The 21,301-nt window shown below is 36.9% G+C and overlaps 1 protein-coding gene across 1 annotated transcript in view; it reads right to left on the bottom strand.

The window, feature by feature from the left end:
* nrg3b (neuregulin 3b) overlaps positions 1 to 21,301 on the bottom strand; it is a 236,102-nt gene that overhangs the window by 121,524 nt on the left and 93,277 nt on the right. The window contains exon 2 of the mRNA XM_044102288.1: positions 1,678 to 1,813. Within this exon, the coding sequence (XP_043958223.1) occupies positions 1,678 to 1,813 (136 nt within the window). The remainder of the gene's footprint in view (positions 1 to 1,677; positions 1,814 to 21,301) is intronic.

The following is a 21,301-nucleotide window of genomic DNA, read 5'->3' as shown; positions in this document are numbered from 1 at the left end:
ACTTATATCATTTTATCTAAAAGCTACTCATTTCACCTTCTCTCCTGTAAAGACCAGTTCATCTTCTATTCAAAGCCACTAGGCGGATCCAGAAATTTGAATATTAATAGGTATGTAATTGTTTATTTGATAAGATTGTTGGATGTTAGCAATGCTAATCCATATAATTTTAAGAAAATAAGCCCCACAACGGGGTCATCTGTTCTCCTTCGTCATTTCAAACATGATGTCTCTATGGGCAAAAGAAAAGAACGAAAGAATACAACGTATGATCAAAGAAAGGTCTTCCAGAAGCTCCTCTTTTAAACCTTTCATTAAAATGCATCACAGATTAAAGGGGTCATATCCGACAACATTTATTCCAAGGGTAAGATATGAGGAGAGAGACATTTCATGAAATTGCTATCATTATTGAAGCTTTTGTCAGATCAAAGCAGGAACACGGGGTAAATCATATTTGGATCCAGTGTGCCTTTTGCATAGAAATCCTTTAATACTTTGGGTTGTACAAATCAAATAATTTGACTCATGATGATTGTAGAAATGAGTAATTTAGATCCTTTTCCCCCAGTTTAATTTGTTTTGTTTACATAAGGAAACAATCAAATCTTAATTGAAATGTCCAAAGTGGAAATGTACCAAGAAATTGCACACTGGTCAGACCCAGTCAATTTTCCGCATCGTTGAGACAGACTGGTGACTAGATGTAACTGAAAACTCAAAAATCTGACATTTTCCCAATCAGTCAACACACCGTATGAACTACTACCAGATCATGCTGACAAGAACAACAAAATCTTCATCTAAGAAAATCCTTTTTTTTTTTACATGTTGAGACATGTTTGTGGTTTATTCGTGCTGAGAGAGAGCAAAACTTAAAGCAGATAACAGTAAGGCTCAAAAAATACCCTACTATTCTTCATCCTTTTGAACTGTCGCACTCTGTCTGTTGTGGAAAATGCTTGATTTGGAAAGGTAACAATAAGGTCAGGATCTATATTCTTTGAAGAATACCCACAAAGACAGCACCAAGTAATGCTAGCTGGAGTAATTGTGCATAATTGAAGTTAGTCACACACATTTATACGTAGCACATTTTTATGATTAGGAATGGGTAATATCTAGTAAATTATTTTTCATAATACTGAAAAAAACTACAGTTAAAATGTAGTAGACTGTCACTGCAACAAACATGAATACAGCTATGAAACCACTCTAATATACTTCCATACTCTATTATCAAACATTACTCTTTTCAGCACTCAAGATGCTGTACAGCAGTACGTAATAAAGGCATTCAACTATATTTTCTAATATATTAGTAACAAATAACACTAATAAAAAAAACAGTATTTTGCTCTTTGAACAAATAGCAGCTAGTTTGATATCTGTCCTAACCATGTTGTCACTTTCAGGGGTTAAACATTATCAATCAGAGTTTATCTTCAACAAAATGAGTCATAGCTTTTATTGCAATATTTATTTTTCTCTGAGATAGTGATAAGCACTACAAAAATTATCCATTCCTACTCCTACCATATTTTCTTCCCAGAAATCCAACTCATTTTAAATCGGCAAAAAATTTTAATCGTAACCGGGGTTATGAAATGGAGGGCAAAAGAAGGATAGAGTGAAAAATGTCCCTAACCCTCACACATCAACACAAATCTCACTTACCTGCAGTGTCTGTGAACCCCAGCCACAGTTTCAATGATAGAGCATTCTCCATCATTCAGACAGAAGGCGCGGTCCTTATCCTCCACACACGACTTAAAGACCTCTGAACGTACATTTGGAGGTGTTGGGGCAAGAGCTGAAGAGACACAGAATGAGAAGAAGGATTAAAGTTGGAAAGGAACCATGTTTCTTCCCCGACTTTCTTTTCCTTATTGTGCCTCTAAAATCCTGCATGTTTTCATTTTTTTTTTCATTTATTTGACAAATTACTCTATAGCATTTCTTCTAGTGTACTAAAATGGCCACTCTTCAGACTGGAGCAGGCATTTATTTGTTTCTGATTTATGAAACTGTGTGGGCTGAACATAGAAAGCTTGGGAATCTTTTTATTTAGTAGGAAACGATTAATATGAGTATTCTCAGCTTTACTGTTTCTGTGTGCTTGATTAGACAGATAGGAAGATGGAGGCATTTTAAAATGCTCTAAACTGTTTTTATGTTCTCCTGTTGTGTCCACAGTTTTTCACAAATAACAGCACAACCATGTTTTACTCTTTGTGTGCTCCATTTTTAAATGATGCAAAATGAAGTCCGGTCAGTGCTTTGACCTGCATGCTACCAAACAAAGAGGCAGACCAAGGATAGTCTATCTGATTTGTCGGTAATTTTCTGATTCCAGTCTGACCCTAAACTGCTCCCACACGAAGAGCATGGCTGCCATGAGCAAGCACTGCAATGCAGGGTTCTCCACCCAGTGAAATATGCACAGCTGTCAGCCAAGTTATCAGAGCAACATAAATATTCTGTGTGAGACTGCACACTAATGAGTGTGAATAAAAAAAAAAACACAAAGGGACACCCATGCATACCCCTCCACACACACGCACACACACGCAGATGCACAGAAATGATCAGTCTCACACACTTTTTGCACCACGTAACCAAGCATTGAAAATGGGATTGACTGGTATTATGCCCAATGTCACGTCACTACAATTGGATTACACACAAATTCTCTGTTCATCCATTTATTTTTGCACCCAGTCACACCTTTCTAAACACACTTTTATTCACAAGTCATATTCCAGTAATTGTCTTTCATTTTGTTTGAATCTGCCACATATTTCATGCCTGATCAGCTTTGTATTGCTCTCTCGCTGGAAAATGACCCTTTTTTTATTTCAGCTGAGACTTTCATGACCAACTGTATGAGGAGACAGGGAGGGAAAACTGTAAAATCTGTTTGCTTTGTCTTGGAGTCCAGCTCAATCTATGTTTTGTTTATGGCTATTGATCTATAAATCCAGGGCTTCTTGATGTAAGACCTCAGAGATGATGAGAGACCAGAGGGAACACAGAAAGAGATATATGCTGCTCTTGGGGCCAACAGAAAACACCGCAGTGACAGAGTTAAAACTCTAAAGGATAAAATCAGGCTTCCTGAACATTTTTTATTTACAAAATTCCAGGGTTTTTTTTTCATAGGACAAAATGCATTAATGAATTATATCTACATGTAGATACATGAGATTATAGCCAGATGGCTACTTTCCGTCTGCAATCCCAGGTTGGAGCAAAAGCTCATAATAAATACAGAAACAAAAATGATGTAATAATACCACAGAATAGGAAATACATAAAACAGCCTTAAAATTTATACATCTTTGCATATAATCAATGTTGATATTTTGGGCTTTCCAAGAGCCAGTTCTTAAGATGTTTTATAAATGAGATGAGAAATGAAAAGATCCCTTATGTTACTCAGAATTGCATTCCAAGTGTGAGAAGCATGATAGGAAAAAGCAACTTGACACAAAGAAGTTTTCCTATGTGGAATTGAACAGACATCCCTACACCTGTAATCTTTCACTCACTGGTATTTTTATTACCATAGAGACGTAGGAGCATCTTGATATTTTACCATGTTGTTCCAACTTAGACGTTCCTGTTATTGGACTATAAGGCAACGATGACATGATATGGGGTTTTTATCCAACACCTTCAAGGTGTGTTTATGAACTATTTCAAGTGGTTTTAAAACTGTTTTGCTGGCCAATGGAAAAACTCATCAGTATCTAATATGAAGAGTGGCATCAAAGTATAACTTGGCACTTTCTAGAGTTAAATTATTTCTTTTCAAAATTGCGAATCCAAGAAAACTCCTAAATCTTTGAAGTGTTCCTAGTTTTTTTTTTTTTTTTTTTTTTTTTTTTATCTTGGATTAAAAAAACAAATCAGAATCACTTCCAATGTTTGTAGTGATTCAGTGATCAGTTTTGGATAAATTAATATTTAAATCAGATCTCTGGATCCAATCAAGCAATTTAAAATATGACATAAAAAGCTCATGGTACCATTAATTTATGGCTAATATTTCTAGAGTTTCTATAAAACAAGGAGGAAATGATATGAGCAATTAAGAACAAAGGGGAGGAGAGACAAGGTCCAACAAAGCTGAAGTGAACATTAATGTTAACTTTACAGAAGGCAAATGAAGTTGCATAAAAATACATTCAAAAGCAGCTCTGAAAGGTATGATGTTTATGTGCCACATGTGTTTTTATTTAGAGGTCTTCAGTGTGTGGGGATAAGAAAAAAAACAAAAAAACGTTGCTTTCACCCACCAGATTGTACACTGTAATATTAATTCCACATATTCCCAGAGTGGGATGTTCAAAAGGTTAGCTATTCCAAGATGCTTCTTTATTAATAGAAAATAGAGCACAATGGTCCCAGTGGTGAGCACGTCCCTCGCAATAATTGTCATGGCCTTCAAAACTCTCTTGTATCTATCATTTAAAAAGCAGCAGTGACTGGTGGCGCATGAGGGAAACAACACAACAGATATTCAGAGACAACCCTCTAAATGTTCAGTCAGAGCTAAAAGTTTAAAGCTTAACGTTTTCTGACGTAACTGGATTTGCACTTTATGGATGACCTTTGGTCTACTGACAGGGTAGCCAAGGTCATGAAGAGGATCATCTGGTCTAAATCTGCTCGAAAACGTTACAAACATGCTACCCTCTCCAAATTGAACAGCAAAGCTGTACCAAAGTGCCTACCCTGATCACTGATCTCTGATGACGCAACACAGTCTGTATGGAAAGTGCCACAAGAGCAGCAGCCATTCATGTGTCGCATGTTGTTGGCAGAGCAGGAAGGGGAGGCTTAGAACAAGGTCATGGAGGCGCTGATAACACGATACTCTAGGAATCCATGATGATATATGATAGGTCTGTCTTACTTCTTTTCTGCAAGTGAAGGAATCCCAACCACAGCAGCAGTTTTTTACATCCTCCCTTCATACAACTATATGCATTCCTAGGAACCAACAGGCCACATCAATGCTCACATTATAAGAAATATAACAAGTAAAAACCTGGTAAAGCAGAGGTGTGATAAATCTAATGCGCTTTTTTAACTTTCTTTTGAATGAAAAAAGCTTATTTCTTAAGTTTGTGAACCTTGCTCTAATATACATGTGTGAGACTCAAAACCTGTGGGGCAAATTCAGGCAACAATAGCTTTTTCTGTGGCCCTGTAGACAGTAATGGGTTACATAAAAAGAACCTTCAAGGTAAACAGTTATGTGCTTCAATATTATTTTATCAGTCATATCAACTTAGATTTTACCTCTATACTGCCAAAATAATTCAATGTGAAAAGATGTTCAATATGATTTAATTTTACTGTAAATGGTTAGCACTGTTTCTTCCCAACTAAGAGGTTCATGCTTTCAAATTTCAGCTAGGTTTTTTTATGTGTGAAGCTAGCTTGCACTCCCCATTTGTGTTTGAGTTTTCCCAGGATACTGTGGTTACTCCGGTTTCCTCCCACAGTCCCCAAAAACATTCATGTTAGGTTAATTGAAGCTTCTAAATTGTGAGTGTGTATGAATGTGTGTCCGTCTTGTGTGTCTAAATGTAGCCTGTCTGTAGGCTGCCGGAGACAGTTACCACCGCCCCAAATCTTGCAAATATGAATAGAATATTTTGGATATAAAACCTTGTAGGGATGGAAAATATGATTTTACAATTTAGTTAGTTGCAAGATACTGTTCTTTCAGACAATAAGCTTTTATGTGGCGTTTCTACCGGATTATTACAATTCTAACTTTTCAAAGTGCTTCCTACTTTCCTTGGTTTTCCTGCGGTGTGCTGTGAAACTAAAAATAATTTGCACATTGGGACCCCCATATATGCTGTTAATGATTCAACCACCTTGGGGAAAAAAAAAAAACTGTCTTCCAGCCATCTTGCAGTGTCTTCCTGTAACACCTTACAAAACTTCATCTTTTCTTTTTGATAGAGTCTAAAAAACTGCTGCAAAATTTTAATTCACTTTCACCATCCAGTAAAAGTGAATCAACACCTAACATGCAACCTGCTAATTCCTGCAAAACAGAAGAACACTCTTCCAGCTGAAATTGTCCAATAAAAACAGTCTGCTGTTGCTTGTCAAGGTCTGCAAACAGATAGCGGGGATTGAATAACTTTTAAAAAATCTGCAGAAAACCTGCCAACACCTTCAAGGATTACCTCCCCTCTTTTAGCACTGCTGGCTGCGTCCACTGCAGTCATCTTTAGATACGTTTGTCCTTGAGCTATACCAGCTGTCAATGTATTATGGGTTTCCATTTCATCACTGTGACAGCAAAGAAATGATGCAAAAAAAGAAAAAAAAATCTGCTGTATAACAAGTGCTGCTCCGGCACATTTGAATGAGCACCTGTCAAACAGGAGCAATGTCAGAATGAAGGATTCTTTAAACGTCCAGCATTAGAAAAAGGGCAATTACTGTACATATTGTGCAGCAATTACATAATTTTCTTAAAAAAAAAAAAAAACTTTTTAATTTTACCCGTTTGGAGCTGTAATTTCTTGATTATTCCAGAAAGGAAACCTTCTCCATCTGAATTCCTATGGAAGACCAGTACTGATACCAAGCTCTTGAAAGCAGTCTTATCGTCTTTGGTACTGTTAGGATGGGTCTTCAAGCTGACTTATTACAACAAACTTGTACCTTGCTTTTAAATTATTTATACCTCACTTTTACTAGCCGTTATTTCCACAGCAAAACTCTCACAATACCACCCTCAAACAAGCTGTATGAGCCAGAATGTGTAGAAAAAGTGGTGAAAATGTGCAAATAAATGGCAGCTGCAGTGGGAAAGTGATTCATCCCCAACTCTTTGAAATAATTTTCACGTCTTTCACTTTCCCCGAAGCACAAAGGCAATCCAGATTGCCGGTTCCCTCTGTACTTTTGAGGAAATCTACGAGCAGGGGATCGCAGATTCAAAGGATCCTTGTAGGTTACTTATCAGGGCATTATTTGCTTTGAATTACTACTTCCAGTTTCTTCTACAATTTTGCTCTATTTTCTTTTATACCAAATCACTTAATTATACATTAATTCATCAAGCAACAGGGTAACAGTCCTACATTACTTTGAGGTGCAACCTGTACAGCCAATCAAACTGCTCCAAAAAAATTGCTCTGTTTCTGCAGTCACATGTGCTGCACTTTGCAGCATGTGTCAAAAGTATACCTGCATTTTTTTCTCATGAAAAATTCAAGTTGGAAGGTCTGGATTGTTAAGCATCACTTCTTTTTGGCCCTTCAGCCCTTTTTAGCTGCTCTGCTATCAAAATAAAACCTTGGGTTTGATTTTTGGCAGCTCTTTTATGTCAGATAAGCAGGTGTCAAGAAAAGCTTTTGCAAGCGCATTTCCAAGGTGAAGCCTTACACCTCAAAGATCTGGAAGAAGCTATTCACTTTTATCACATCTCTATTAGAAAACTGAACTGCTCTCTGTCAGAGCACCTTGGATCGCAACATTTACAAACTGTTAAAGCAAACAGCGGGTTGACTAAAGCTTTTTGTCCTTTGCATGGTCCCAGTGGGATCAAACTGACTCTGCATGTGATTCTACAAATTATTTGGAGGTGTGTGTGGTTTTGAGAACTGACGGGCTAATGGGACATCCCATCCCATAATATACCCTACTTTTTTTTTTTTTTGCAAGTTTCCACTCATATTTTGACAATTTATTTTTCGTAATGAGCTCCAAGTCTTTGGATAGAACGTCTCCATACAATCACCCTGATATTTAGGTTGACCTTGTTTCCAAGGTGCTTGAATCATTAATAGCATGTGGGGGTCCCAATGTGCTAATTATTTTTAGCTTCACAACACTCTGAAGGAAAAACAAGGTGAGTGGAAAAAAGATTTTAGGAGTCAATTACATAACCACTTTCTCTTATTGATGTGTTTTTGGTCATCCAACAGATAACAGAATACATCTAAAGTTTTCATAATGCAGTTAAAGTACCACTGGTGATAAATTGACTACCTTTAAATGTGATCTAATTAAATGTCTGCATCAGAGATTTACAATGTTAATAAAAAGCTAACTGACGTTTATGTAGCACTTCTGACACTAATGACTGGAAGTCACAATTGAACCTTGCTCAAATCAAACAGGGCCAATATTGTTGCTGTTTTTTGTTGTTGTTGTTTTAGGTGAGACTGAAGGGAGTTTGTCTTCATGAAGGAATCAAATCACATTCCAAATATCCAGCCCTGCTGTGCTAATATTTGAAAGTGTCAACGAAGAACCATTGGGATAGACTATTTATAGCTTAAAGTGTGCACACAGTATGTACGACCACACAACTGGACATTGTAATGAAGAGTCTGCAACAAGATATTCAAATAGTTTGAAATGTTTGATACCAGCCATTTACCAGTACAATGGTTGGTTATCAAGGAGACAAAGCACAGGTTGGTGCAGCAATTTTCTTCACCAAAAAGACCAAGATATTTTTTGAGGCAATTTCCTCTACTGACTGGGTTATAAGAAAAGTCACAAATGTTGCGATGCATGGTATTTATTCTCCAACATCTGAATAAAGACTATCAATGTCATTTAGAAAAGAGAAGCACGATATATGAAATGCTAATGAATAACAACCACTTTTTTTAGTAACTAGAAAAGCAAAAACACAAAATCCTTGAGGAGAGACTGGAAATTTCTTGACTGACTTTTGAAAATTTGTTTGCTTCCTTTAAACTACTAATTTCTCAAGTGGCACCTGCTCAGAAAACAAGACAGGTGGACAAAAGAAAACCCATAATGACAGGCAAGCTGAAAAGAAAGACGTAGACAGAGCCCAAGATAAAAGCAGCAAACATCGGAGTGGTTTTTTTAGAGCTGAGGGAGCTAGGTTTCTGAAAAAATTCAAAACAAATCCAGAGTTAGCCACATTTCTGCTTTACAAGCAAGGATCTCTGCTTGATTTGTTTTATATTTTAATAACACAAATAAGATAGCGATGGTTACAGCATCACTCGTGATAGCGCAAATCAAATTTCATTCTGTAGCTTGTTGCTGTTGCTTATTGGGAGCCCTGCAGTGCTTCTTAGTCTGCATGTTCATGGCAGGTTCCGCTGTGAGGAAGGGGCTGTAGTGCAGCAGAGAGCAAGGAGGAGGGACTTGTTAGATGTGATTGTTCAAACTTACAGTCCAAGTCTACAGTTTCCCAAAACTCCATGCTGCAGCTTTAATGTGCTTTATCAGTAAATTTCATAAAGCACTCCAGCTAGCTTTTTGTCTTCTGTATTAATACATTTTAACTTGACATTTATGGGCTCTAATGGTTTTAGGTACAATAAGGGGTGAGTGCTCCAGTTGTAATTATTTTCTCCTGCAGTGGAACACATAATCATATTTATACCATCTATATTCAAATTAACGCTCTTAATTTACAGTAATGTGAATTTGTAAGATCAGTTTCGTGACAGAGCTTATGTAATCCAACCTCCTAGGTTCCCACATTCAGCAGAATCTATACACAAATGCTCATTTACATACAATTAAGTGAAAATGAAAATGTGGCAACACAACTGCACATTGTAGCCAGAGTATTCTTGCCATAGACAACATAGCAGACAATCCCATTTACAACTGTAGCAGTTTTCCTTCTATGGCTTCCTTCTAATGTGCTCATTAGTGTTCTTCTGCTGAGCCTCATCCCTCCAGAGACGCTGGTTGGGAGAGAACCGGCTGTGTTTACTGCAGCTCACATCAAAGAGCGCCTCAATACGTACAGGGAAAATCCTAAGAGAGCCTGCTGATTGGTTACCCATCATGCACTGCTGCTTTTTGGACAGAACCATTTTCTAAGAAATACAAAATGCAGTGGGTATGGAGAATAAACAGGCTCCTGCTATATTGTCTTTCACAAGGATTTGAAAATGACTGGGATTTGTTGTTTCTTTCTCTTTTTCTGTCCTTTTGTCTCTGAAGCAGAACTTTACCCTCTGTAGTAGGATCAAAAAATATTATGTTCTGGGACCTCTGTTTTAAATTCTGACAATAACAAATGTCTACATCCATTTCTTATTACTGGTTACATGGAAAGAGTACAAACCAGAACAATGCACTGTATTATTCATCATGCCAAATCCTGCAGCTTCAGAAAAGCGGAGAGGACTCCTATCTTCAAGACTTCTATAATGTAACTCTAAGATATAAAGACGGCTGCCACTAACTGCACTTAAAGTCTTAAAAAATAAATCTGATTTTTAACTCCTAATACAAGGCATATTTCTCAGAGAATTATTTACACAGTTAAAGGAGCAGGGTTTCAGCTCAGCATAATACTTTCCATTTATCAGGTTCTGGCATTATATCTACTTGATAAGCATGAGGAAAAAAAGGTCATGATTTTAATTAAATGTACTGCTTCCTGACATGAGCTCTGAATGCATAGTGTTCTAGAAAATATTACTAATACAATCCCAAAGGCTTCTTTGGGGTTGTGTTTTTGTTGTTGGCTAATGGACATTTATTATTTTCTCGGTTTGAAGGTGCTCCTTTTTTGTTTTCAGGGAAAACGAGGATAACCTATGATGATGTATGGAAGATCATAAAAGGAAAACCTGCATGACTGAGTGGGCACTGCGCTTGGAGATAGAGGCTGAGCACAAGAGCCATTAGCTGAGCATAGCTTAGAGAGATGCCCTATGAAGCAACCACACCACTGCTTTTTCCTGTAACTGGCCAGCTTCTTGGATACCAGAATGGATTGTTTACAGCTGATACAGCAGACAAAGAATGTTCACTCAAGAAAAGGTGTCACAATCAAGTGTTTGTTTCGGTTTTCATTGTGTTTATTTATATTATTTCCTTGATAATTTTAGTTTTACAGGTCACTATTCAGTTTTTGCCTAAGCTTGCTCAATAAATGAAAATAAAGAATAAACCTTTAGGGGCTTCAAGGAAAGGATCTGACAAAAAGAAATGTGAAAGAAGATAGGGCGCTAAATATTGGCAAGATTTGAGAACTGGATGTAAAATAGGTAAGTTTAAGAAAAGATGAAGAGTAAAACATAAAAATTGGCTAAAATTCTTACATGTAACTTGTTTTTTTATTGAACAATTTAAAAAAAAACTGTTCATAACAGATTGCACTTAACACTACAGTGACACAGAATGCCAAATCTAAGAAATAGCCAAAATAAACCAGAGCAGAAAACTAACAACTGAAGTGACTGAAAATCCTTCAACCCATAAACCACAAGTTATTCTGGAAAGAAATCTCAAATTTCACTTTGCTTTTGGTATTAAGTAGAACATCAGTGAAATCTGTTTAATTTCAGTCCTAAACAAAATGGTCCAATGTGTTCAATTCAAACTTCAAATCAAGATAAAACCCAATATTTGTGTTTGTGTAGGGAAACAAATATAACTTTATGGTTTTACTAACAGCACAGATGATAATGAAAACTAAGAATAAACATCAGCAACAGTGAATGACTTATTTAAAACCACATAGTTCCATATATGTTGTTTTAGGTTGTGAACACTGGTGTGTATCACAAGCGCCATCTTATGTGTCTCGCGTGATCACCAAGACAGACAGTCCTGGGAGACCCTCTGTCCCTGACATGACACAAACAAATAGTGTCTGACCAGGTTAAAGGTGGTAGACGCTGCTGGTAAGCAGGCTTGAGGAACACATGGCCTTGGCCGCCATGACAGCTTGATGACAGGCATTTAGAGGGACATTCGTCACAGTTTGTCCTTCACCGTTGGCCAACTTGTGGCGGCCCGGTGGTCTCTAATGTGGGACTTGTTTGAAAAGTCTGCATTTATTCCCCTTATATTCATCATTAAAAATTATAGGAATCATTGTTAATGAAGAAAATCCATGTCTTTTCTTCATCAACAGATTGTATTCAAAAGGCGAGTTTTTCCTTTTAATTCTCAGCCATTAAACTACTTCAGTCAAGTAATTATTTAATGGCATAATTTTTAGATAACTTGAACAGTATTTCATAGTTTTCACATTATTACACCCAAAGCAGAGAGGTTAATAAGGTAGACCCCTGTAGACATCACACATACACTGAACCTGAAGGGAGCCAGTCAACTCCCAAATGAACAGTGTTAATTATCTACATTATCTCCTGACCCCGGTTCAGGTGACTCTTGATTAAAGTATGAATGATGACTGTACATATAACAAGTCAACCCCTGCAGTCCCAAGTCCCTCCCTACTACCACAAAGCAAACAGTGCAAGCAGATTGTGAAATTTCACTCCACAAGCCGTGAAACAGCAGAGCCGAGAGACTGCACCGAGAGTCCAAATTGCCTGTTCTGAGCTGGACCAGAAGGCTCAGGCTGTTTGTTGTAAGATGTGGACGACAGCTCTGTTGGAGCAGCGTCTCCACTGTCAGGTACAGCCTGAATGTACAATAACATCAGGGGAGCTAAGGATGTATGGGGGAGTGTTTTTGAGCAAGTCACATACTAGAAGGCAGATGGTTTGTCCCCAAAAATGTCTCATGGCAAATTGGACTTGAGCCGAACAATGTGCATTACTCAACAGAATAACCAAACAAGTTCTCAGATTTCTTCACACAGCCAAAAAAAGAATTACATTTTTAATTTCACCACAGTATTTTCTAATTGAAAGCTACATTTACTTTCTCACTTGACTGAATCCAATAATCTGAGGAGAGTTAAAAATTAGGGTGATGTCCACCCCAAAGACTTAAACACCCTGCATATTCACTATTCAGAAGGGTAAGATATGGTTAATGAATGTAAAAAATATAAACATAAAAGAGTAAGACACTGATTCTAAAAACTAATATATTTACATTGTTTTGTTATCATCCAAAATGATTTATATAAAGTTCTCACCAAACATGTTTTATATAGTTTTGGTGTTCTGCTCTTCCACACTGGGAGACTCCAAAATATTATTAGGCAATTAATAATTTGGGCTGACAGTTCTGGTAAAACCAGCAGGTGATTATTTCAGACATCCCACTCCTTGCTTGTTTATTGTTGTTTTAGACAAGTATTAGTGACCTAAAAATGACTGATTGATGGTATTTCAATAGTTATTTTTGTGGGGGAGACTCAAAAAGTTGTAGCAAAGGAACATCTTTCCTTCTTCTGTATGGAAGGTTGCATGTCTTCCATACAGTCAGAGAAAACAAGGTTCACTCCAGTACTTTTGCCGGCATCCCATTAAAAGGCCTTCGAACATTAGATGATTGATAAGTTTTTAAGTTTGAAGGTGTACCTTTTAAAACTTGATATATCTTGAAACCTGTAATCGGTCTCTGATTAGCTGCTAATCAATAATACAATAAAAAATAATAATTTAATAAATATTTTACATAAAACTGATAAACAGATGGTCAGACTGAGTGAATTCCTGGTTATATTTAGCGCTTCTAAACATTTTTGAGGATTACTCTTCCCTCACACTGTAGTCAACTATAGAAATGTGAATCATAGCAGTGACTCAGACTCTGTTTTTAGTCTGCAGGGTCTCCTGTAGCAGTTTATGAATGTAATCTGCCAAATGTTATTGACTTCCCTTGTAAGGCCAGGATTAGTAATGATGTTCATAAGAATGTTCAGACAGACCAATATTATTAGACACAATTTCTCCTGTGCTAATTTGTCTTTGCAGCCTACACGCTGTAATATGAAACTAGACAGATAATTTATCCTGATTCATTGATTGTAATTTGTGGTGTAATTAACATAATGTACCACCAAGAGGGACAGAATGATGTTGCTACCTATGGTCTCATGAAATGAAACAAACATGTCATTTAGTTTATTGTTTCTAGTCCCAAAACTACAGCGTTTCTTTTGTACACTACCGGTATATTACATGTTTCGAAGTGGATTTGTATATTTAAATAAACATACAAAGTGGATTTGTATGTTTATTTCAGGAAAGCGAGAGTTACTGCCATACATCACATTAGTTAAGCTACTGAGGTATAATATAGCTGTCAGAACAGCTATGAACATACAGTCGCTCTCTCTGGGGGAAACACATAAAAGCTATCAAGAATGGGATGAGTGTCTCCCTAAATCCAACTGTAAAGTGATGCACTTTATTCTCTGTTTCTCTACTTATGGAGCAAATAAGAGAATAAGCAGCAGAAAGATAAATTTGGATAAAACAAATGTATATTTAATCAAGATGGGCACCTTAGTACTTTTTCAAAAGCAAATATATTGAATTTAAATTTTGATTCTGAGACATGACGAGAAGGAGATGACAGAGAAATTAAAACCATAGTGAGTTTTGCTGAAATATACATACCTGTGGTGTCATCATGAGTTTGGGGTGTGAAACAAATGAAAAGCATAATGAAACATGAAACATCACAGAAACATGCTGGAGCGCATAAAAGCATTGTGAATAGGGGGTATGATTTAGCTTATGAATTATACAATAAAAAGAAGACATGCTGACATTCTTTAGTGTTTGCTAAAGAATTATGTTGCATCTAGAAATTTCTTAGACCCCCCTTCTGTTCAAAGACACTGTCATGAATAATGGAGCGATGCCAAAACATTATCCAACATCTTTTTCCAACAATCCAGTTTCCATTTGGAGATCCAAACTGATCGAAGTGAGAGTCTGTGGTCAATCCCCCCCCACCAACCCCCCAAAAAATAGATAAATAAAACCAATATGAGCACAAACCAAAATCCTTAAGTTTAACTCCAAGCACTAATAAGACAAGAATGGGTCACCATCTGCTGCTATTTGGCTAAGAGCTTGATAGCCAGCATGCCAGAATAAGTTGAAGAAATTGTGTCTTGACAATTTGCATACATTAAGAGCATTTGATAGTAGTCTTTCAAATTTCTGGAATGTTTTAAGTCATGCTTTATTGTTTAAAAAAGAAATGTTAAAGCCACAAAACATCTGCCAAAAGTTGCCATTGCCACAGCTTTTGGCGATGACTGTACAAATTAGGAAATAAATAAAAATATTTATTTTCATGAAAATCACATTGTTAATATGCCACACAATTTGCAGCGCAACTTATCAACAGTGCCAAAATATAATGAATCAAACATGGCACGTTTGGCTTGGCTATTAATGTGCAACTAACTGTTACCAGACCACTGACAGCACACTCTGTCCCATCTTGGCGGTGCCTGTCTCCATCTGCCTTTTTGTAAAAAGGCTATATTTAAAAAGATGGCATAAAAAATTCATCCTGAGGGTTCCTGAGGAATGTGCTGCGCCAGCATAAACTGGCAGAATGACGGAGAACTGCAGTCAGAACGGGTACCTAATTGTGTCTTCATTTGCTTACTGTAACATCTTTTCTGACAAGTTGACTGAAGCTGGGGAGTTTTTGTGAGTGAGTTGCAAAGTCATATTGTTGGTGTTGAGATATTTTTCAAAGATGAAAACAATGATAATTCCCTTTTATTTTCAAAATATTCAATAGAACTCAGTTGGATGTAAAATTATCTAATAGCACTGGCATTAGAAAAAAGAAGAAAATAAGTTTTAAGCATACTTTCTCTTCTAGAATAATTTAAAAAGATCCAAGCAATTTATCTCCCCATGAGGTCGACTGCAGAAGAGGAGCTGGTGACAAAATCAGATAAAGCTACCCAAACTGAACTGAAAATAATCATATTTTTAAAACCTCAGCAGTCATTTACTTCCCCCTCCGTTTTCCCTGCCACTCAACAACCCAACAGGAAATCCGAAGTGCAGGATGCCTTGCCGTCTCTGCAGGAAAAAAAGAGTCAGAGGGGACGGGGGAGGAGTTGAAAAGATTCACCTACGTGGACTGGAGAGTGGCTTCCTGTCAGTGTAGCTGATTAAAATTCCTGGGGCTGCGAATGCAGGGCGTGATGTACGACGAGCAGGTGGCGTGGGTTTAATATGCATGAGCAGACAGCTACTGCATCTGCAGATTGGCAGTCACTGTGCTTGCCTGTCCAGTTTCCTGGCAGCTCGCCGGGCATATGGAACTACTGAGGGCATACATGAGCACAGTAGAGGGGATGGTCTTTGCACCTAGTGACTGAAGTTTTCTTTTTCTTGACTTCTGAGATCAGTGGAATGACTACTGGTACCTTTTGTGGGCTTTGGTTTGTTCAAAGTAGCCTAGATGAAGGAAGAGGAGGACATTTCCCCCCATATATTTTATTGATTTTTCTTTTCATAAGTTGCAGGAAACATCAAAAGATCAAGGATTAGAAGAGAGAGCAAAACTTGAGTGAAATATGATTGGGGATTTAGGGTTACTTGAAGGAAAGAAGTGATTTGTCTTTACCCTCTTTATATGATGCTTCAGCTAAACACAGTTTGATCTCAAGTTTTAAAGCGTAGCATCTAGTGCTAAATGATACTGGTAAATATGCCATTTCAACATAATGGGGGAATTTTCAGTGTTGAAACTGCTTGCAATTAACCTCAATTAATGTTATTTTTTTTCCATCATCACAATGTTTCAACCACTTTCTGAGAGTTTTACTATCTCAGTCACTAAAAGCTTTATCAGGTATGGGCATCATGAACTGGGAAACTCCATCCGACTGCACAAATGAATTATTGCTGTGCACAGCATGAGTGCATAGTACTTTAAAAACATCAGCTCATCAAACATTGCATCCAAGTCGACCTTTGTTAATGCAATTTACCACATTGATATTGAAGTGACAACTGTAATTCAATAGCAGCTCTAATGGAAACATAACAATGCCCTCATTATTAAAAAGATAAATTCAGAAACATTGACAGTGCAAGCTGTACATATATATAGTATTGTGCCTTCTTCACAATATGACACATTTCTGCTGCTCTGTGAGAATATCTAGTCTCAGCCATGAAAGGTTTACTGTTTTTGGTAATTAGTTTTCCGCCTCACTGTCTTCTGACACATGCTTGCAGGCTAACAGAGCACTCGACAATCTGCATCTGTTCTTTAATCTATTTGCAATACATCAATTACCAATGGAGTACTTTGTAGACCATGTAAGAAAAATCAACTTCAGACAACCCCATCTCCTCATATTTGATTGCTTTTCATTGTACCAGAAGAGACTTACACTCTCAGGCCACTTTAATAGGTATACTCATCTCATTCCTTTTGAACAAACAGCAAATTTGCAGAGTTGGATTTTTTAAAAATATGTTCTTATTATTAATTTTTTAGTTTTATATTTTTTTATGTTTTAATGTAATTGTTTTCTAATGTTTATGGTATCTGAGAAACATTGTGGTTTTATCTGTGAAAATTGCTATATAAATAAAAAATACTTACATACAACTCAATGCTTTTAGGCATCTAGACGTGTTGAAGAAAGCTTGCTGATGTTCAAACTGAGCAACAGAAAGGTGAAAAAAGGCAATCTGAGTGACTTTCAACGTGTCATGATTGTTGCTGCCAGACAGGCTGGTGTTAGTTTTTCAGAAACTGATGATTTTCTGGGATTTTCGCACAGAACCATCTCCCGGTTTGACAGAGATTGGTCAAAAAAATAAGAAATATCCAGTGAGCGACAATTGTGTGAACACAAATGTCTTGTTGATGTGAAGAGTCAAAAGGAAATGGGCAGTCTGGTTCAAGTCAATAGAAACGCAGCAATAGCTCAAATAACCATTTGTTACAGTCAATGTATGTGGAATACCTTCTCTAAATGCAGAGCATAAAACTGGACTCTGAAGTAGAAAGATTACAGCAGCAGACAACCACGCCGTGACACTCCTGTCACCTAAAAACAAGGAGTTGGGGCTAAACTTAACACACTATACTTTGTTTTTATACAACTCTAATTTTTTTTATTTTTTTTTATCAGAAAATTTTGATTTTCTTACCTGGTGTTAGCAAAATGCACCTTATAAAATGGCAGGTGCGATTGCAATATCCTGTCAAATGTAAAAAAAAAAAAAAAAAAAAAAAAGGTAAAGAACTGGTATATCTTATGGAAATAATCTAGAGTTTATGGATATTGTTTTGTGTGGAGGTATTGATACTTTGTTGTACAACTCAGCCATCAAACTGTGGGAATGTCTTCTTTCTGTGCTGGAAAACTCTCACAAACTTTATCTGCACCCTATTTGAGTGATGTGTATTGTCATAGCCTGACATGATTCACTGTGGTTACTGCACAATGTAAGGCAGCAACACAGTCAAATAAATCTATGAGTGTTTGTATCCACTCTGAAAAGAGGGCTCATTTTGAAATGTCAATAGACATCTCAAACACTAATGATTTTTACAAGTCCATACAATTCTCTAATAATTTTTGTCTAAACTCATAAAATAGAACACTGTTGGGGAAAAAACATGAACAGAAACATTGTATTGCTTTCAGGGATGACCGTTTGAGGTAAAAAGTGCTGCTTGAAAATCACTTGTATTTATGCACAATGGAAAATAGTAACAGCCATTCAAAGTTTTCACAACTTGTATTTTCTGTCACTCAGTGCTAATTGGTCCAGATCAGAAAGAGTTAGTGGAGCTACAAAATGTTTCCTCAAAATTATTAAGTACCAGATTCTAAGAAAGGCATAGATGGAATGTTAGTTATGGAAAATCAAATATCTACACACAACTTTAAAGCGCAATCCAGATTCACAAGAATGTGATGGGAGGATAAACATATCTCAGCGGAAGCCAGCGCTGGTCTTGATTTTAACTTATGTTCATCAGGTAGACACATGGCTTAGCAGGAGCCCCATGCTGTTAATCTTTAAAGAAGTAGTCCGAGGTCTGACTCTTAACCTTTACTCTGTCTCCCTTTCTCTCTGCGTGTTTTCTCTCTTGCTTTAAATAGAAGCCACTTGTGCCACAATATCTTGAAAAAGATTTAAAAAATAATGTTATGTTTCTCTTAAGGGCTTATGCTACAATCACAAGGTTTTGGGTAGAAGTCTGTGCAATATCTAAGAAACATGCAATTACTCTACTATTGAGGATGAAATTGATTATAATCGACCCACATATTACCTGCTTTTGTTTCTTTTTCATCAGTGAAATAATCCAACAGTTTTCAGTAAAACTTGAAAAACGATTATATTTCGTGTGGGAAGAAAACACAGTTAGAGACTTTCAAGCTCGGCAATTATATTACTTTAGCAAATACATTTATTGCTCTAGAAATCTGATATCAAACCCAATATTGCATCCAAATAGAGCCCTGCATACTTGGATTATTAAGGGACTGTTATTTTAATCTCGCTTCTGCTGAACTTTGACCTTAATCGTCTGCTACCGTCTGGGTAGCAGTCGCTCTCGCAATACTTGCTACCAATTCTGACCATCCCCACAGACACTTTAACTGATGCACTGTAGGACTCAAGAATCTTACATCAACTGAATATTTCAATGCAGTGAACAAGAGCAGAACTGAAATATATATCAAATATACATTTAATAGCACAAACATGTATATGCAAAAGGCACTGATGGTAGAGCAGCTAAACCAGGGGTGGGCACTCCTGGTGTCCTGCAACCTGTAGATGTGTCTCTACTTCAACACACCTGAGTCAAATAATGAGGTCATTAGCAGGACTCTGGAGAACCTGACTGCACTTGGGAGGTGATTCAGCTGTTGGATTCAGGTGTGTTGGACCAGGGAGACATCTAAGAGCTGTAGGACACCGGCCCTCCAGGACCAGGAGTGCCCCCCGTCCCCCGAGCTAAAGGTTTTACTCAATATATTTTTACTTGAGTAGAAGTAAAAACTACAGATTTATTCTGACCTTTTTAGTTAGTATTTTAAGAGAATTAATGAAAAACACAAAACATTTTCTAATATTTGTTTAAGAAATTTAAATATCCAATAAGGTTTGTTTGTTGAATTAAAATTACCATTTGAAAACAACAACCTTTGAGTAGGTACTAAAATGGTTTTTAATGGTCTGACATAATATTCTAATCTTAAATGTGTATCATCATCATAAACTGAAATATAATCTTGAAAACATCAGTCTGTCTGTAATTAACCCATACTGTATAATGTGTTTCACCTAGTGAATTGAGTTACTAAATTAGATTAACTGTTCAATAATTGAACCGTTCTCCACATTCAGACGGACACAAAGTAAACGAATGACTCACAAATCATCTCACCTTGATCTAAACCATGATGAGGAAGTAACTTGTTAAAAGTGAATCTCTCCAGGCCAATAACTGATTAACAACACCTGCGATGAATATATTAAGAGACAAATCTGTAAGCACAGCAAAAATAATTGTATTTCATTAATGATAAATGGCTTTTATAAACCCACCAGGGGACAAGCTTTAATCCCATTGATGAATACCTCTTTCCGTTTTATAAACGAAGCAAAAGCTCCGATTAAGTACAGATTTTTTCCCACCCTTAGACAGAGATGGGTGCAAGGTCTGTGTAAATTTGTCCCTGTTGGCCTACAAAAATTAACTCAGGTAGAGACATATTAAAATCATTCTCTCCAAGGCCTGCTGCTCCTCATGGACCAGTGGGAACAGGATTACAAGCCACTCAGACTTCTCACTCACAGCAGTGAGACAGCTCTCATTCAATCACAGCGATGCATGCGAAAGCATGAAAAGGTTCTTCCTTGGCCTCCCTCTAGAGACAACTTGCTATAAGCACTGCTTGGCAAGAGTGAGGGAACATTGACAAGAATAACCCAAAACTGATAGAACAAGGATTTTAGAAGGATTTTGTAAATGTATCATGTGGGAGGGAAGCAGCTGTGAGTTGTTTTTTTGTGTTGATGTTGTTGTTTTGTTTTTTTTCCAGGGGTATTGGGGCAAAGCTGCCAGTTCAATTAGCACACATGTACTTACCAGTTCTTCCTAAATGCAATGCTGCCAACCTGGTGTGATAACTCCAATTGAATTGAAACACCAGTCTGGCAAGAGATATGCTCTAGAACTCCAGCGATGTTGGATCGACAAAGTCCTGTTCAGCCTCACTAGACGTCAAAGATTGTCTGTCTTCTAATTCAAGCCAAATCATGGCCTGTTAAAAGCCTCACCACCCACTAAATGTATTTGCACCTGGACTATAAGAGCGGCAAAAAATTTAAAATGTCTCATAATCCAGACAAAAGCTATGTATATACACACAGATATATATATATATATATATAGATATATATAGAGATATATCTATATATATAGATATATAGATATATATCTATATATATATAGATATATATAGAGATATATCTATATATATAGATATATAGATATATATATACCTCTGTTAGTCCTGTTAGTCCATCCATTTTCTGTTCACCCTTGTCCTTAATGGGGTCGGGAGGGT

The sequence above is a fragment of the Gambusia affinis genome, linkage group LG20 (genome assembly GCF_019740435.1).
Source record: "Gambusia affinis linkage group LG20, SWU_Gaff_1.0, whole genome shotgun sequence".
Lineage (NCBI taxonomy): Eukaryota > Metazoa > Chordata > Actinopteri > Cyprinodontiformes > Poeciliidae > Gambusia > Gambusia affinis.
This window is presented reverse-complemented; position numbering and strand designations above follow the sequence as displayed.